The sequence below is a fragment of the Pteropus vampyrus genome, unplaced genomic scaffold, assembly GCF_000151845.1.
Source record: "Pteropus vampyrus isolate Shadow unplaced genomic scaffold, Pvam_2.0 Scaffold822, whole genome shotgun sequence".
NCBI classification, from domain to species: domain Eukaryota; kingdom Metazoa; phylum Chordata; class Mammalia; order Chiroptera; family Pteropodidae; genus Pteropus; species Pteropus vampyrus.
The window spans coordinates 8602-27000 of NW_011889603.1; the positions used below are offsets into that span (position 1 = coordinate 8602).

At 59.0% G+C, this 18399-nt stretch overlaps 2 protein-coding genes across 2 annotated transcripts in view; both read right to left on the bottom strand.

Moving 5' to 3' along the window:
• Window positions 1–6067, bottom strand: part of LOC111734159 (translation initiation factor IF-2-like) — a 9978-nt gene extending 3911 nt beyond the window's left edge. Inside the window, exons 1-2 of the mRNA XM_023526347.1 lie at window positions 6059–6067; window positions 5072–5804 (exon numbers count right to left, since the gene is read on the bottom strand). Of these exons, the coding sequence (XP_023382115.1) occupies window positions 5072–5804; window positions 6059–6067 (742 nt within the window). The remainder of the gene's footprint in view (window positions 1–5071; window positions 5805–6058) is intronic.
• Window positions 6068–6666: 599 nt separating this feature from the next.
• The window catches only part of LOC105309716 (dehydrogenase/reductase SDR family member on chromosome X-like), a 13111-nt gene continuing 1378 nt past the window's right edge, over window positions 6667–18399 (bottom strand). Inside the window, exons 3-5 of the mRNA XM_023526348.1 lie at window positions 18303–18394; window positions 8731–8941; window positions 6667–7112 (exon numbers count right to left, since the gene is read on the bottom strand). Coding sequence (XP_023382116.1) covers window positions 6858–7112; window positions 8731–8941; window positions 18303–18394 — 558 coding nt within the window. The 3' untranslated portion in view covers window positions 6667–6857. The remainder of the gene's footprint in view (window positions 7113–8730; window positions 8942–18302; window positions 18395–18399) is intronic.

The following is an 18399-nucleotide window of genomic DNA, read 5'->3' on the forward strand; positions in this document are numbered from 1 at the left end:
GTCCCGCCCTTCCCTGCCCCGCTGGGCAGAGGGCCGTGAGGGCCGGGCAGCAGGGGACCACACGCAGAGGGAGGTGGCAGGAATCATCTCGCAGATTAGTGGGATGATCTCAGAACCCTGCTGGAGGTGCCTGAGGCCAGGCCGCCCTCCCTTGAAGATCAAGGGACCCAAATCCGTCTCCAGGAGGCAGAATGAGGTCATGTCCTCGGGGACCCAGGCGGGACCCCTGACCCCAAGTTGCTGCCTCCCTGCCCTGCAGGGCCCTGCAAGCTTCCTGGCGGAATATTCATGATCAAGAAACACTGTAACCTCCCTGATGACTCCCCCAATAAAAGCTGCACCGCGCCCACGGTGGAGCCTCTCACTTAGGAGGAAAGTAAGCGCGTGGCACGTTTTCTGTCAGACGGGACTTCGCTGTGCCCGGGAACGGTGCACGCCCAGCCCAGGCTGCTTTTCGGAAACAGGAGCATGGGGGGCGGTGGTGGTGGGTGGGGGGGAGCTGCAGCTAGGCCTTCCGCCCCCAAAGCCTAAGGTCGCTACGACGTGCTGACCTCTGACCTTCTGTCTGCGATTCTAACACCTACTGCGCACGGCTTTAAACGTCTGCGACGGTTCAGCAGGGGACACTTGGCCCTAACTGGGGACAGTTCTGCTGGTCACAGCTGGGCAAGTGCGCCTGGCCTCTGGTGGGTGGACACCAGGGACGCTGCTCCACACCCTGAGGGCACAGGACGCCCACGTCACAGCCGTCAGCCCAGACGTCAGGAGGGCGGAGGCTGAGAGATGCCCGTCTGGCACGAGATGTCTGTCTGCCTGTGTATCTATCTGTGTATCTATCTATCGATCATCTATCTATATCTATCATGTATCTATCTATTGATCTATCATCTACCTATCTGTCTATGTCTCTATCATCTATTATGTATCTACCTATCTATATTTATCTCTCTATCATCTATGTCTATATATTATCTATCTATCTACCTACCTATCATCTATGTATGTCTATATATTATCTATGTATGTACCTATCTATCATCTATCTATCATGTATCTATATCTATGCATTATCTATCTATCTATCTATCTATCTATCTATCTATAATCTATCTATATCTATGCATTATCTATCTATCTATATACCTGTCTGTCTGTCTGTCTATCTATCTATCTATCTATCTATCTATCTATCTATCTATCTATCTATCTATATCTATCTATCATCTATCTATCTATCTATCTATCTATCTATCTATCTATCTATCTATATCTATCTATCATCTATCTATCTATCTATCATCTATCTATCTATCTATGTATCTATCTATCTCTCGTCTAGCTATCTAATCAATCATCTATGGGGTAATTTGTCCCGAGGGAATATAACTTTGCAGGGGACGCCTGACGATGTCTGGGACATTTTTGGCCGTCGCAGTTGAAGGGCTGCTCCTGGCACCTGGTCGGTGGGATGAGGGACGGTGATGAACACTGGGCCAAGCCCAGGACGTCCCCCTTCGGAGAAGGAGCCTACCGCGGATATCCGTGCTGCCCGGGGCGGGGAGCTGGGGTAGCCAATCGTATCATTCCCTGTGGATTGTACATTTTTCAGATATTCTTGACACAGACGTGTGAAGCAGCGGCTGTCGCATGTGGCCACCGGCTCGTGTCCGCCGCGGGGAGCTGGCGCTGGTGATGTGTCATGCGCAGGGTCAGCCCACGCTCCGCGGGGCGCATCGGTGCCCACCGGACCTCGTCCAAGCAGAGCACTGTCCTTTCCTCTGCCCCGAGATGCCCGGGGACACTTTGGCCAGCGGTCATTTTGGGGCTACAGTGTCACCATGAGCCATTTTTTCTCCTCAAATACCCAAGGCACGTCCTGAAAGCAGATCCTGTGCTTTTATCGAGGGCCGCGAAGTATCCAGTGAACCCTCCGCGGGGACGGTTCACTGTCACCTACGCCGCGCTTGTCCCGTGTCATCAGTGCCACGAAACCGCTGGGCGTAGCGCCCTGGCTTCGGCACTTATGAAAACTTGCGCGGAAAGAATTTCAAAGCCATGAGGGAGGTGAGGGGAGCAGAGTGGACCTCCCCGTTCCCGCGCGGGGGGCGACTGGGGCGTCTCCATCCAGCACCCGCACCCCGTGTCCCTTTCCCCCCACACGGGGCGGAGGGGCTTTGAGGTGAAGCTGGATGTTGGCTGGGAGGCAGCGTCGGAACCTCCTGCCTCGTTTCCGCCGTAGGTCAGGGTGCAAACCCGCGTCCTGGGAAGGCAGGCGGGAGCCTGTCGGGGTGCCGCGTGCCTCCCGGGGAGCAGAGCGTGTGTGCGGGCGCACGGTGCAAGGGGAAGCCACAGGGCTCCGCGCTGGGCGGGGAGACGTGCCCGCTTGGTGCCAACGCCCACGGCCCCGTTGGAAGCGTCACATCTGGAAACGTGGTGTGTGGACGTGGGGTCCGGGGGCCTAGTAGGCGGCCCCCCGAGGGGCCCCTCCGCCTGTCTCCCCGGACTGCGGGCACAGGGACGGATCGTGTGCTGCTGGCTCACAGGGGACCGTGACGCGATGATGCGGGACATCGTTTAGCTTCGAATCGCTGCTCCACGGTGCAGCCACACGCCCCCAACCCCCAACCTTTCTCTAAGCCGCAACTAATACCCGTGTTTCTTTTGATGAGATTGATCCCAAAGCCCAACTTAGGTGGAGGCCAGGCCGGGGTGGACGGCAAGTGCTCGGCTTAGCCGGGGACGCGAAGGGGGCAGCGGCCGTAATCCTCATTCCTGGAAAATCAGGGTGCCCTCTGCGGCCGGCACGGTCGGTACCCGCAGGGAGCCAGCGCGGCCGTCCCCGCCCAGCGTCTCTCAGAGCAAACCCGGCCCCCTCCCCCGAGGGCGCTCACGGCTCAGAGAAGCCGCGTGCCGAGGCCGGGCCGGCCCCACGTGCCCTGGGCAGGAGGCGGGACTGAGCGAAGGTGGACACCGTGTGCGCACACGGGCCGGCTCGGCCAGCTCCGCACCTGGCACACGAGCATCCGGGGTGTGTGCATGCGTGAGTGTTTGAGAGAGTATGTTTGAGAGTGCGTGTGCATGTGTGAGTGCGTGTGCATCTGTGCATGTGCATGTGTGAGTGTGTCAGCGAGTGTGTCAGTGTCAGTGTGCACACGCATGTGAGCATGTGTGTGTGTGCATGTGTGTGAGCGTGTGTGCATGTATCTGTGTGTGTCCTTGTGTGAGTGTGTGCACGTGCATGTGTGTGTGCATGTGTGTGTCAGTGAGTGTATCAGTGTCAGTGTGTGCACACATGTGAGCATATGTGTGAGTGTGCATGTGTGTGGGTGTGAGTGTGCATGCGCGTGTGTCACTGAGCGTGCGTGTGTACAGGCATGTGTGAGTGTACATGTGAGTGTCAGTGAGTGTGAGTGTGTGCACGCAGGTGAGCATGTGTATGTGAGTGTGCGTATGCGTGAGTGCGTGTGTATGTGTGTGAGCGTGCGTGTACAAGTGTGTCAGTGAGTGTGAGTGTGACGGTGCGTGTGCACGTGTGAGTGTGTGCACGTTTCCCGGACTCGGGGCCGTGCACGGGGCGACGTGTCGTGACGGCGTCCTCCACGCACGGAGCGTTGCGGGAACTCCCACCCCTTTTCCTGGCCGCGTAATACTCCGCCGTCTGCGCGTACGTCGACACGTTGTAAAGCTCCCTCTGCTCGCGAGGGCGAAGGCCTCACAGGCACCCCGTCCTGCACACACATGTGACAGTCGCGTCGTGTGCACAGGACGCGACTCGTGACAACGCGCGTCCCGCGTCTTATCCGGCGCCGCTCGGGGCGGCCCTGACCGGGTGAGGCTGTCAGGTGCCCGCCCGACGCGCTGGCTGCACCCGAAGCTGCCAGCCGCTCAAGGGGCCTGTTGGGTGCCAGGCGGAGCCAGCGACGCCAACACCATGCACCGCCTCCTGGGTCCCCAGGAGGTGATGACCGAGCACAGGGACGATGCGGTAACACGGTCACGTGTCACAGTGGAGTCCTAGGTGTGGATCGGTCACAGAGATTTGTCAGCTGCCTGGACGCCTAGGGGACGTGGAGCAGCCGCGAGTGGTGTGGGGACAGCTTGCGCGGGGCGGCGCTGACCTGTGCTTCGTGACACGCCCATGCTGTGTGCCCCTGGTACGTGTGACGGGGGGGGACCCTTGCCTGGCGCCCCCCGACCTTTCCACGCACCCCACAGACCACAAGCACCACCGAAGGCCACGCACTGGCCACAGGGACGGAGGCCGGGTCGTCACACGCATGTGCTCGGGACCACTGCCCGCACGGCCGCCGGGCGCCCTGGGGACGCGTGCTTTCCGTCAGTGAAACGCTTTTCAACTCCCGTCTCATCCGGGTCTTACGAGTATAAAGACGGCCCCTGGGCAGCGTGGGCGACACGCTGTCCCTCGTCGGGTGCTGGCCACGGGCCCTTCAGTGTGCAGCTGGGCATCGAGGCGCCACGTGGCACCACCGTAAACACACCTGACCGTGAGGTCCGCTTTACCTCCTCAAAGCAAGAAGCGACGTGCACGTCACTCCCTTAAAATAAAACCGGTCCTCCGTGTCCGAGCGACGGTCACAGGGTCATGATGCTGTGTGCGGTACCGAAGCCGGTGTCAGGAACACTGGGCCCCACACAGCAGGAGCTGCCCTTGCGATGACCGTCTGTGCTTATGGGACACGAGACACGGCCGCTCACGTGTCCCCAGCGCGACAGCCCTGCCCGGACGTGTGTCCCCTGCACTGTGACACATGTGACCCCGGAGCCAGCCGCACAGCAACGCGTAACACGAGCTTGTGGGATGAGTGAATGAGTGAATGAGGGAGCGAGTGAATGAATGAATGCGGCGGCCCCGCCCATTGGCGTCCACGACACTGACGGACGCCACGCGGAGGGGACATGGCGCGCTGTCCCCAGAGGCCACGCCCCTCGAGGGGCACACTCCAGGATCACGCCTGCCCGGGGATGGGGACCCGTCCTCCCTGCTGCTCCGATGCCGTCCTGCGTCCCTCACGGGGGGGACAGCGTCCGACCCAGCTTCGGCGTTACTCACCCCACGACCCCCGTGGCTCCTGCAGATGCCGGAAGGTGTCTCCGCGCTCCCGGAATCTTCCGGCGAGGAGCCGAGGGTGTCCGTGCTCACTCCTGGGAACGCAGCTGTCACTTCCGCAGGGAGCAAGTGGCACGAGGGCTGTCTGGCCGCATGGGACAGCAGCAGGCGCCCAGCGCCCTGTGACCGTGGGCTCGCAGCCCGTCTCCCCAGCCTGGGGCCCTCGGCCTCCGCCGGGGGCCAGCGAGCTCGGCCTCTCAGGGGTGGAGGACGTCAACGTGGCTGGGCTCCCCCTGCAGCCGCGCACCGAGCTCAGGGCTGGACACGAGCTTTGTGACGATGACAATGGCAGCGGGCACTTGCCTGCAGGGGCTCGGCCATCCGGGCTCTCGGTCGACCAGTGGACGTGGCGAGGTTGGGGCTTTGTAGAGGTCAGGATTGTGCCGTCGGCGCGTGGCCTTGGCCGCCTCGGGTGGCCAGCCGAGCACACGACAACGTTGGGTAGGGACCGGACGTGACTCCACTCATGGGACACCTCGGGGGCGGCCGGCTTTGTGCCACGTGGTACGAAGTGGCCGCCATGTAGCCGTCCGTCCCCGAGGGCGGCCGAGGAGCAGGTCCATCCAGCGGAGCAGCGACTGACGAAGCCACCGGCCCCGCCCGCCGGGATCCCCCACGGACGGGCAGCCGGTGGGGATGACCACGCACGCTTCGGGCGTGTGGCGGGTTCTGTTGGCTAAGAGAACGGGCAGGGAGCCGGCCAGAGGGCGGCAGAGCCGAAGTCCGGGGTGCAGACCTGCAGGGCGCACGCAGGCTCCCCTCGACTGCCTTTGCCAGACTCGCCTGCCCGGGGTGGAACGTGGGGTGCAGCGTCCCTCACACAGGGCCGCGCCCTCCTCGCCTGCTGCTGGGTCAGTGAAGGGGAAAGGCCTGCGGCATCCACACCCCTGCGACCATCCTGTGACACATTATCAGCTATTGGCGGCTTACGACAGCCATGCAGCCTCCGCCGCCCTGGGGACCAGCACGGTGACATCAGGTGTCCCAGGACCTCGCTCCCTCCGGAGGCCCCAGAGAATGGTCCTCCCTGCCTCTCCCAGCATCTGGGGGCCCCAGGCGTCCCTGGGCTGGTGGCCCCAGCCCACCCGGGTCTGTCTCCACGGTCACGTGACCTTGTAGCATTTTACAATCAAACGTCCATGGTGACAAGTGTCCAGGCCCCTGTGCTGTCCCACAGAGCCCCATGGTGACTAGGCACCAGACCCGTCCTGTCCCCGTCCTTCAGAACCCCCGACAGGCCTGGTCACCTGTCTGCACGGCTCGTGGGCCCAGGGCTATGACGCAGCCGTCAGGCCTGGCGCCAGCTGGAAACAGCCACCGTGCAGATGCTGGCCCAGAAGGCGGCCAGTCCTAGGGCCCTCGACGAATGGGCGGAGCGGGCTCGCGGCTGTCCCATTCTGGGACCCGCACGCCGAAGCCCGGTCTCCAGAAGAAGGAGCAGGGAGGACGAAGGACACAGGGCCCCTCGGGGCTGACGTCACGGCGCTGCAGACCCCGAGCCTGCCCGTCCGCTCTGCTCTAAGCAACGACACCACACACTTGGGTGGCAGGGTTTAATGGCACCTGTGACAATTTGACAGTTTGATATCAGAAGGCAACGGCTGGGGGCCACCTGCCCGGGGTGTCACTCAGCGTGCCCTTTGCTCCCTGAGATCCCAGCAGCTCCGGCCACCCACGGGGACAGAGCCCTGAGGGCTGGTGGGCGTGGCCCGGACAGACGCACGACGCCTCACAGACCGGCGGGGGCCGGGCCGAGGGCCTCATCCTCGTGACGTGCCAGCTGTGCCCTGCGTGCGTCTGGGGTCACGTCGGGGACGCCGGCCATCAGGCAGCTCCTGGCCCACAGCTGGCGCTGCAGCTCCGGGTCGTAGGTCACCGCCAGCGACTCGGTCTCCCTCTCGTTGTACAGATAGCGGCCGCCGACGCCTTCCAGCTCCGGAGCGACAGCCGCGTAGACGGACGTCCAGGCTCCTTCGTCCGGGGTCTGTGGGGACAGGAAGAGGTGACCAGGACACGTCGGCCTGCAGAGCGGAGCGGAGCACGGCTTCGAGGCTGGGACAGTGAGCAGGTGGGTACGACGCGGGCCCAGCCCGGGGACTCGACACGAAGCCACGACGTGCAGGGTCGCCCGGCCACCGCTCCGTGTGGCTGGGTCGCTTTTCGTCACGTGCCGACGGGAAGACCTCCCACCCCCGCTGCGGGTGGCCACTCCCCGATGGGGGCCCCCCGCTCTGATAGGCAGACGCATATAAAACCCGCTGTGCGGGTGGCGACTCCTTCCGAAACCGGAGGCCTCATGAGCTGGCTGAAGCCTCCGAGCGTCACAAACGCACTCGGCAGGGAGGCGACACGGGGCGTCCCCACGATGGCTCTCGGCGTGGACGCAGCGAGGCGGGTTTCTCGGGGGCCTGAGGCACGTGTGGGCCGAGGTGACACGCTCAGGGGCGGGGAGCCAAGGTCCCAGAGGGCGGGAAACGGCGGTTCGGGCAGATGCCAGGCCCGTGGGAGTCGGGCCCCGAGCGTGCCGGGTGGGGCGCAACGCCCGATGCTCACCACGGGGGGCACATGGGGCGGTCACGGCTACGGAGCGACGTCCGGGCGGCAGCAGAAACCCCCGTCACGTGCCGCCATAGGGCGCACTGTCGGGAGCTGCTGTGCTGTCACCCACCGAAGCGTCGCTGGGGCTTCGTGACGGAGGCGTGGCTGACGTCACTGCTGGCCACGTGACCGGGCTCCAGCCCTGTCTCCTCCCAGACGCCGGGCTGGCTGCCTGCGGCACGGGCACCAGCTTCGCATTTCGGAGGCAGCCGAGCCCGTCCCTGTGTGTTGAGCGCCACCTCTTCCAGCCCGTCAGACACGGGCACCGGGAACAGGCTCGCGTCAGAAGCTGCCAGCCATAGCCACGGTCAGCGTTCAGGGCCGGTGGCCACAATGCCCCGGCTTTGTCTGGGCTGCACAGTGAGTCCCCTCCGTCTGGAGAGACCCAGTTCCTTCCAGCCCCGGGCTGCGACCCTCCTGTGCTGTCTCCTCGGTGGCCCCTACTCAGCGCCTGCATTCACGTCTCTGCCTCTGGGCCACCGCGGGCATTTTGTGGGGCTCCGAGGACCGAGCCAGGAGGCAGCCGTCCTGGGTAACACATGTTGTGATGTGCGTGTCTCACTGGGACACGAGGATGGTCGCTTTAGGGGACAGGAACATGCCACGGGCTCCCCGCGTCAGGCCACCGAGAGGCCGTGACGGCGAGGGCGAGGCCGCTGCACGCAAAGGGGCCTCACGGATGCGGCCGTGCAGGCCGCCGGTTCCGGAAGGGGGTGCCCCGGGACAGGAGGCACCCACACCTTCGCCAGGCGGGGGAGCCCGGCGGCCACACGGTGCCCTTCAAACGCCCTTCGAGGACACCAGAAGCAGGACGCTGAAGTCCCTTCTCGAAAAGCGAGGACAGCGTGCTCGCGCCTCAGCCGCCCGGGACGCTGCAGAGCACACGCTTCCGAGAGCGGACGTGACGAGCCCGTCCCTTTACGGCGTCCCACGCCGCACGGAAAACACCGTATGGGTGGCCTCGAGCTGGCCCGCAAGGGACACACGCGCAACTGGACGCTTACCTTGAAAAAACACCAGCTCATCATCAACTTCCTGAGCAGACCGGTGCCCCAAAAGACGTGTCTGTACAGGTCCGTGTTGACCACGCCGGGGTCCGCCACGTTGGCCGTCACGTGGTGGCCCCGGGCGGCCAGCAGCCCCTGCAGGTGGTAGGTGAACAGGACGAGGGCCAGCTTGCTCTGGGCGTAGGCTCTGTGCGGCGAGTAGCAGGTGCTGCGGAAGGCACAGGAGGGGACGCTGTGACGGCCGAGAGCGCCCATGGCCCAGCGCCGCGTCCCCACCCACGTCCCGGCGGCCTCGCCGCATCCCCGCCCTGCCGTGTCCCCCTCCGGCCCCTCCCGCGTGCCCCTGGTTGTCCCCTTCCTGTTCCCCAGGGGTGCAGACTTCGCGAGGTTACTTTCCAGTGCCAACACGTGGTTTCGTCGCGCTGTGTAGAGCGGGCGGCTGGTGCCACCGAGGTTGCGGTGACGTCCGTTTCTGAGACACCATCTCGAATGGACACGGCACCAACTGTACGACCCTCTTCCAGCGAAACCACTGGATAGCGAACTGGGGTGCCCCCGGCCCGGGAAGGTTCCTCTTTGTAAAGCCGTGGGCGACCCCGACAACTGAATGAGCCTCGATTCTCCCTTCTTACCCCCCACCCCCGTTCCCATGCGTGTGCTTTAAATTCACCAATAAGGAGCGAACCCATGAAACCCTAGACGCCACAGCTTCACAGCCTGATGAAGCCTCCGTCCCCGGCCCATACTGTGAGCCCACAAGCTCGCTGTGGCCCCGGGGCAGGCGGAGTGTCTGGGGGTGTCACCACAGTGGTGCCCGCGTGGGCAAGGGCCTCGGGTGCTCCTCACTTGGGCAGCACTGTCGACAGCCTGGGACCCACACAGCCGCGGCCGGACCCCCGAGATGGGGTGCCCATGCTCCAAAGTCTGGGGGAGGGCGCGTTTTTGAGGTCACAGGCACCATCCATCCATGGACATGCTCCACGTCTGTGGGGGAAAGGCCTGCTTTCCAGTGGCGGGATGTGGGCGCGCACACTCCCCCCTTAGTGTGCGTGCTTAGATCTCTACCTCGCTGAAAATAATTTTTTTTCTCGTTTGAACTGTCAACGTTTGAGAAAGATGCGTCACCACGTCTCCCACCATGATGACAAGTTACCAGCTTGTCCTTGCCGGTTTTCGCTTCCTATGGCTCGTGGCCACCTGACTGGGTGCGCAGCATTCCCATTAGGCAGCAGTCACTGGCTACGTCTCAACAATGTATTTTGTTTTTCCTTTAAAGTTATTTTTACCTGACAGCAATACAGCCCCTTCCTGATCTCCTGGCTCGACGTGGCCAATATTCTGCCACCCACATCCTGGAAACGTCAGTCACGTGTCTTAAATTATGAAAAAAAATCCATGCGTGTGATTCACTGTAGGAAGACTTTACCGCGTGCACACATTAGAAGGAAGACATCGTGGTCTTCACATTAGACGCAGAGGAGGCGCTCGCTGAAATTCAACAGCTCTTTAGTCAAAGGCTCTTAACCAAATAAAGATCAAGAACTGAAATAAAGAGACTCGACGTTGACCAAACGATTCAGAGAAGCAAACAGAAAACTTCAGCAAGGGACGCTCCCTACGAGAAATGGGACAATGGGAAAAAATCCATCCCTCTCTCTAAGGGAGGGAAAAAACAGTTCGAGAGTCAAATGGGATTTCAGGACACGGTCTCCGGTCGGTTTCAGAGGTACAGAAACATCCGCAGTGGACATGAAAACGAATCCCACTAAATCAACAGGAGGAGATGATTCGGCTTCGAGGCTGCCCGATACACGCCGAGGGCACCTGGTCTGAAAAGCCACAGCGGCACGGTTTGAATGTGTCCACAGAGAAGGTGACAGAAAGAGTCAACGGACGACTGTGATCACGTTAGAATTGACCAACGCGGCGACAGACGGGCCTGAAACATCCCCAGGACCGGGTTCTGAACACGGAATTTTTTCATAAACCGCTTTGTAACAAATGGTGTCCGAAGGTAGAACCACAACCATGAAGCTGTATCTTTGTTTTCAATAGATAACTGGTGTAACTACCGAAAACATAATTTGAAGCTCCGCCCGAGACCACAATGCCTTCTGTAGGAGAGGGAAGCTCTTCTAGACTTTTGTGTTCTGTAAGTGGGGCCTGCAAATTAAATCGGCAACCGCCGTATTAACCGGAGAAGAGCATGCGATTTTTATTTATTTTTTTTTTTATTTTTACATGTATGGGGGCGTCATAGAAAAGAAGTGAACACCCCAAGGAGACAATGAGACTCTGAAACTTAAATGGTATTTAACAAAGGGTGGTAAATGGTACGGACGTAACTAGACAAAAAACAAAACAAAACAAAATAGAAAAAACAGGTTTGGGGCTTCTAGGGGCGCTAAGTCGTAGGTGCTAAATTATGGCCAAATATGTGGCCATGAAACTTTCCAAGAGAAAGAATTTATGGCAAATCCTCATTTCTTAGGAGTTTCAGATTTCAGTCAGAAAAAGCGAAGGTCCAGGAAGGCAATTGTCCCCCCACATTTGTTGATGGTCGACGGCCCCCAAATCAAAATAATCTTTATGCCGAAGAGGCATATTCTGATTTCCATCACGTTCTCTGCCTCTCAGCCACAGAGAAGGGAAGAGGAAGGATTATACTTCGAACACCGTGTCTGCATCTCTGTGCACAGCACCAACGACTCGATAATCCTGCAAATGGTTCCTGATTAAAATCTAGGAAAACGTTCTGGAGAGAAGGGACATCCACCCTAACCCGCGGTGGCATCTGCGCTGCATGCCACCAGTCTGGGGCGTTTCCTAGGCTGCGGGTGGGTGGCTCTGGCGGGCTCTAAGGTCACGGCAGCCATGACATGGCTCCCCGGGACACCCCCTGAGGCCCGGTGCTGAATGCACGTGCTCAGCGAAGGCCCCATTCCTAGCAAGGTGCCGGGAACGTAGTAGGTCTTATGTTTCATCTGAGCAAACGACTTCTTCAAGTTCTCATCAAAGAAAAAATTACTATTGGCTACGACGGTAAAGGCACACCCACGAATTTCTACTTTTTCGTACGCAGAGGTCTAAGGGGTGAGGCTTACATTTTAATGAGAGCAGTGTAGGGGAGGAAATATTTTTCCCCTCCACCCTCTTAGGTTCCGTAGCTGGGGCATGCAAATTCAGCTGATTAAAGACAGATTAACAGAAAAACTACTGCGCTCAGCATGACATTTTCAAGATCCATGCATGTTGTTGCAAATGGCAGTAGTTGACCTTACAGCTGAGTCAGAGGGTAAAGGACAAGAAGCATATGATTCCACTCACGTGTGGGACACAAAACAGAACGCAACACGCGAACAGACACACAGACACAGAGGCCACCGCGGCGGGGACTAGAGGGGGTGGGGGTAGGGAGGCAGAAAAGGGTGAAGGAGTCAGACGGTGTTGAAAGGAGACCAGACTCTGGGTGCAGAACGCACAATGCAACAAACCCACGACGCATGACTGGACTGTCCCCTTGGGAGCTAGATGATTTTTATTAAGCCACGTCGCCCCAGGAAATTTAATTTAAAAACGAGCTAATGGCATACCTACGCACATGAGTACATACACAGACACACACAGACACACAGACACACACACACACAGTTCGAGGGGACACGGCCAGATGCTGGAGGCTGATACCTCGTCTCATTCTAAACGAAGGAGAAGCATTTGGCAGCTGCAGCGAGAAGCGTGTGGGTGACGAGGCTTGTCTGGTTGTGCAGATAACAGTCTCGGGGGGTTGGTAAGAGCTGCCCGTGGGAGCAGCTGTCTTCCTGGTCTTGGCACACGTTCACGCATGACAAATTCCTTTATAGGTTTCCTTGGCCAAGGGGAAATTTATACTCCACTTTCGGGAGGAAGTGGAGAGCTTTTTCGGCATCGCCGGCTCTCAGCTGCCGTGAGCTTGAAACAGCCCGTCCGCCAGAGGCACGTCTTGGGGTGGTATGCTCTGGTCCCCTGCAGTGGGAGCAAATGTCTGCTCGGGGAGAACTTTTTAAAGGTAATAGCGATGGAGCGACATTCTAAAAGAAATATATATGGGTTGCAAAAAAACCTTACAGCTCAGAGAAAAATCGAAAAGCAATACAGATTCTACATCCTCCCCTCTGCAACCCAGAAGTGACCGTCGATGACGTGCGTGTGTGCGCGTGCGTACACGCAATACATATGTGCACACGGTCCAGGCTGACTGACAGGTGCTTTCTCCCCTTGCCTTTGGGCTATCTGTCTCCTGCACCCCTGTACCAATCAAGACGCCCCATTGATCCTTAACTACGTGCACAGCACTGGGTACCAATCCAGATGACCCGCTGATGCTTTAACTATGTCCACACCGCTGGTGAGGGGCGCAGGTCCCCATTGCACAGAGCAAGTAAATGACCCGTCTCTGCTAGAAAAAGGACCGTTTGTATTATTTAATTGTTCCAATTCTCTCCAATTTTACTAGAAATTGTGCGTGTGACTATAGGGTATATGAGACAATATCGTGCTTCACTGAAAAACGTGATTTTTAATATTAGGGAGGCTTCTTGTCTAATGGAAAACTGAAAGATGCACAGGCGGCCCTGATTTTGGATATTATGGAGGGTGTTTGGGTCACGTTTTCAGCTCATTCTACAAAACACTCTTCTCTTTTGGACATGAGAGATGCTGAAGGCCTGACCGATGCTGACTATTTCCTGTAAGGAAAAGACTGTTCGCTCATTGCGCTGATGGATACTGTGTGTGTGTGTGTGTGTGTGTGCACGCGCGCGTGTGTGCGCTCCATGCTACCGAGCCAGCCTGTTATACAGATCGCCAGGCAGCATCAGCACCCGGTCCCCACGCCCTGCCCCCCGAGGGGCATGTGCACGGGGAAAGACAAGTGACTACGTCATCTTCACTTCTCATGACCACGCTGTGTTCGTGCCCCTGATGTCTGCATTCTGTGACAGGATCACAGAGCCGCACGCAAACACAGTCACGGAACCTCGGCCTCGTTTCCGACACACGCTTTTCAGGGGCCACTGGACTCCTGTCAGGATCGGCCTTCCGGGGAGCAGGCGTCACCTGGCAGCCCACACACACTCGCGAAGGGTCCCTTAGCTTCGGGGACGACGTGCTCACGTGCACATTGTCCCTCCTTGCTTCCCGAGGTTTCCCGGTCCTGACGAGGGTGGGATCGGGGCTCACGAGACGCGGAGAGTCCCCAGGGGCCTCCAGCTTGGCGCGCAGGGAAAACAGAACCCGCTCAGCCGGCAGAGGCGTCGACAGACACACAGCGAGCGTCTGCGACATTTCCCAGGGCACAGAGTAAACACGCTGAGTGTCCAGCGAAAAGGGGAGATCGGGGTAAAAGACTCGATTTATAACGCAGCTTCTCGCAGCGACACGGGCACGGCACAGAACGATCAAACGGGGCTTACGGACACATAAATAAATAGCGGTCAGGGGTCACGCCCACGAAGGACGCTGTTCCCACAGTGAGAAATGCCCACGCCTCTGAGGGCCCCGACGACGACTGTGTCCGCTAACGAAGGCCGGGGAGCTCCGCGTCCCTTCAGATGCAGCGACCATTCCGAAAGGGACGGACGGCGAGTCTTACGGCTGAATCCTTCCTCCCTCGCTTAAACGAGGTGTGTTGAAGTCGCACCTCCCGGGACCTCAGGAGGAGGCGTGCCATGGAGACAAGGTCTTTGCAGAGACGGCGAGGATGAACGAGCTCTGCAGGGAGGGCTGTCACCCCACGGGAGAGGCGTCCCAATGGAGACGGGAGATCGGGACTCGATCCCCCAGAGGGACGGCCATGGCTGGACATGGGCGAAGACTGTAGGGTAGACAGAGGCAGGGCGGGAGGGTCGCGTCCTACAAGCCGGGGATTCCAAGGACCGCTGACGCCCGCCACAGGCTTCGGTGGGCCGTCCCTCCGGGGAGGGAGCCGTGACGGGCGAGCGTGTCGGGGCGAGGAACATGTGAGGCAGGGTCCTCGCCCCCCAGAACGACGCAGAGTGGCCGTGCCGTGGGAGTCCGCGCCGAGTCCCACTCTCCAGCGGGACCTGGAAGGACAAGGACACGAGGCACACGGACGCCACATCATCGCTTTTACCCACACGGCCGTCTTGGTGGCTCCTCGGTCCGAGACATCCTGCTAACCTCACAGCCACGATCGAGCCCTGGGGACACGTGCCGGGACCGGGGACTCGCCTGCTTTGGGTCTGAGGAGGGGACAGGATGGCCCCGTGTCCTCTTTGCCCGCATCATCCCAGTTAACAGCTGTCCGTCTTAAGACGTGAGGGGCGGACGATAATCACGACAAACTATCCCAAGAGGCTGCGCAGGGCAGGGCTTTGGGGTAGGAGCCAAAGCCGGGGTGACTCAGGCCACACCCACAGAGGCCCGTTGGCCCCGAGGTGCCCGTAGGTACCAGAGGGTCAGCACACAGACAAACCGGAGTCCAGGGCAGGCGGTCGGCAGAGCCACGTCCTGGACGATATGACCTGCCGGTCACCATCGCCTCTGTAGAAGTCCCGACCACAGCCGCACGTGCTGTGGTTCATTTTACATGTCAGCGTGGCCAGGCCACAGTGCCCAGGGGTGTGGTCAGACGCCAGCCTGGACGTTGCTCTGCAGGTATTTTTAAGATGTAATTAACGCCGAAATTAGTAGACTTGGAAGAAAGCAGATTGCCCTTCACGCGGTGGGTGGGCCTCGCCCAATCAGTGGAAGGCCCGAAGAGACGAGTGAGTCCCCCCACCCCCCCGCCACAAGAAGAAGAAATTCGGCCTCAAGGCAGCAGCATTATACTCTTCGTCTAAGTCGTTGGATTTCAAGGTCAAGGCGGCAGCATCGACTCTAACCAGCTGGTCAACCCTGAAGATTGAGGACTTACCAGCCTTTCTGTGAGCCGATTTCTGAAAGTAAATACAGAGTTCGCTCTCTCTCTCTCTCTCTGTCTCGCTCTCTCTCTCTCTGTCTCTGTCTCTGTCTCTCTCTCTCTCTCTCTTTCTCTGTCTGTCTCTCTCTCTCTCTGTCTGTCTCTCTCTCTCTCTTTGTCTCTCTGTCTGCCTGTCTCTCTCTCTCTCTGTCTCTCTCTCTCTCTCTCATAGAGGGAACACTTAACTTAGGAATAATGTAATGTTTTGGGCTTAACATTTTATCTCTTCTCCCCAAAATACGACTTATTTCTTTAACACAGCTACCGTTACGTCATGAGCCAAGCCCACTGACGCTGAGTAATTCTGAGAGATCCCGCCCACCTTTTCTTTCGGAGGAGGGTTCTGGTGCAGCTGACCTGAACAGACAAGCCCTCTCGAGGGTTTCCACCCGCTTGGATTCTGGAGAGCTTTATGACACCCCGATTTATGCCTTTCCAAGAACACTCGATTTCCATGACAGCAAATCAATCTTGCCAATTAACAGCAATCACCAGCGGTGTCTACACTAGGTGCAAGCCGACAACCAACCCTTTCTGCATGGAGAGGCACTTATGGCGTGTGTCGGGGCGAGGAACACGTGAGGCGGGGTCCTCGCCCCCCAGAACGACGCAGAGTGGCCGTGCCGTGGGAGTCCGCGCCGAGCCCCGCTCTCCAGCGGGACCTCAGAGGACGGCACATCATCGCTTTCACCCACACGACTGTCTTGGTGGCTCCTCGGTCCGAGACATCCTGCTAACCTCACAGCCACGATCGAGCCCTGGGGACACGTGCCGGGACAGGGGACTCGCCTGCTTTGGGTCTGAGGAGGGGACAGGAAGGCCCCATGTCCTCTTTGCCCGCATCATCCCAGTTAACAGCCGTCCGTCTTAAGACGTGAGGGGCGGACGATAATCGCGACAAACTATCCCAAGAGGCTGCGCAGGGCAGGGCTTCGGGGTAGGAGCCAAAGCTGGGGTGACTCAGGCCACACCCACAGAGGCCCGTTGGCCCCGAGACGCCCGTAGGTACCGGAGGCTCAGCACACAGACAAACCGGAGTCCAGGGCAGGCAGTCGGCAGAGCCACGTCCTGGACGATATGACCTGCCGGTCACCATCGCCTCTGCAGAAGTCCCGGCCACAGCCGCACGTGCTGTGGTTCATTTTACATGTCAGCGTGGCCAGGCCACAGTGCCCAGGGGTGTGGTCAGACGCCAGCCTGGACGTTGCTCTGCAGGTATTTTTAAGATGTGATTAACGCCGAAATTAGTAGACGTGGAAGAAAGCAGATTGCCCTTCATGTGGTGGGTGGGCCTCGCCCAATCAGTGGAAGGCCCGAAGAGACAAGCGAGTCCCCCCACCCCCCCCGCCACAAGAAGAAGAAATTCGGCCGCAAGGCAGCAGCATTATATTCTTCGTCTAAGTCGTTGGATTTCAAGGTCAAGGTGGCAGCATCGACTCTAACCAGCTGGTAGACCGTGAGGACTTAGGACTTACCAGCCTTTCTCTCTGTGAGCCGATTTCTGAAAGTAAATACAGAGTTCGCTCTCTCTCTCTCTCTCTCACTCTCTGTCTCTCTCTGTCTCTGTCTCTCTCTCTCTCTCTCTTTGTCTCTCTGTCTGCCTGTCTGTCTCTCTCTCTCTCTGTCTCTCTCTCTCTCTGTCTCTCTCTGTCTCTCTCTCTCTCTCTCTCTCTCTGTCTCTGTCTCTCTCTCTCTCTCATAGAGGGAACACTTAACTTAGGAATAATGTAATGTTTTGGGCTTAACATTTTATCTCTTCTCCCCAAAATCCAACTTATTTCTTTAACACAGCTACCCGTTACGTCATGAGCCAAGCCCACTGACGCTGAGTAATTCTGAGAGATCCCGCCCAGCTTTTCTTTCGGAAGAGGGTTCTGGTGCAGCAGACCTGAACAGACGAGCCCTCTCGAGGGTTTCGACCCGCTTGGATTCTGGAGAGCTTTATGACACCCCAATTTATGCCTTTCCAAGAACACTCGATTTCCATGACAGCAAATCAATCTTGCCAATTAACAGCAATCACCAGCGGTGTCTACACCAGGTGCAAGCCGACAACCAACCCTTTCTGCATGGAGAGGCACTTATGGCTGAAACCCAAGTGGTTCTCAAACTGTCACGAGCATCGGAACCTCTTGGAGGGCTCGTTAAAACTCAGTCACCTGACTCCACCCCCCGACTTGTGACTCTGCAGGTCTGGGGTATAACTGAGCATCCATATTGCTAACCGTTTCTCAGGGGGCGGGGAGCCCATGCTGCTGGTCCGGGGACCACACCTGGAAACTTGGCACTGTGAATGGTCTCGTCCCCGTATGATAAATGTTTTTGAAAGAAAACAATAGAGCTAGGTGCCCTTATCAGAGGCCGAAGAGGCAAGACAGAGACAGAAACAGGCCAAGGTCGGGAGCAGCCCACGCGCCCTGCAGGGCACACGGACAAAGAGCACCGCGCAGCTTCTGCACGGAGACAGCCCGCGGCCCTGGCCTCACGGCTGGCTGCAAGGCCATGGCTTTTCAGCCGATCGGCCATCCCGGACCCACGGCCGGAAGTTTAGCTCGGGGGCCGCGGCCGGGGTGGGGCGCGGCCGGGACCACAGGGAGCCTGCACGCACCTGCTCTGAAGGTCATCCAAGTCCAGATCACCGACGTAGTGCGTGGCCGAGGACACGCTCACCACACGGGCGCTGTGGCCGGCACGGCCCGACTGCG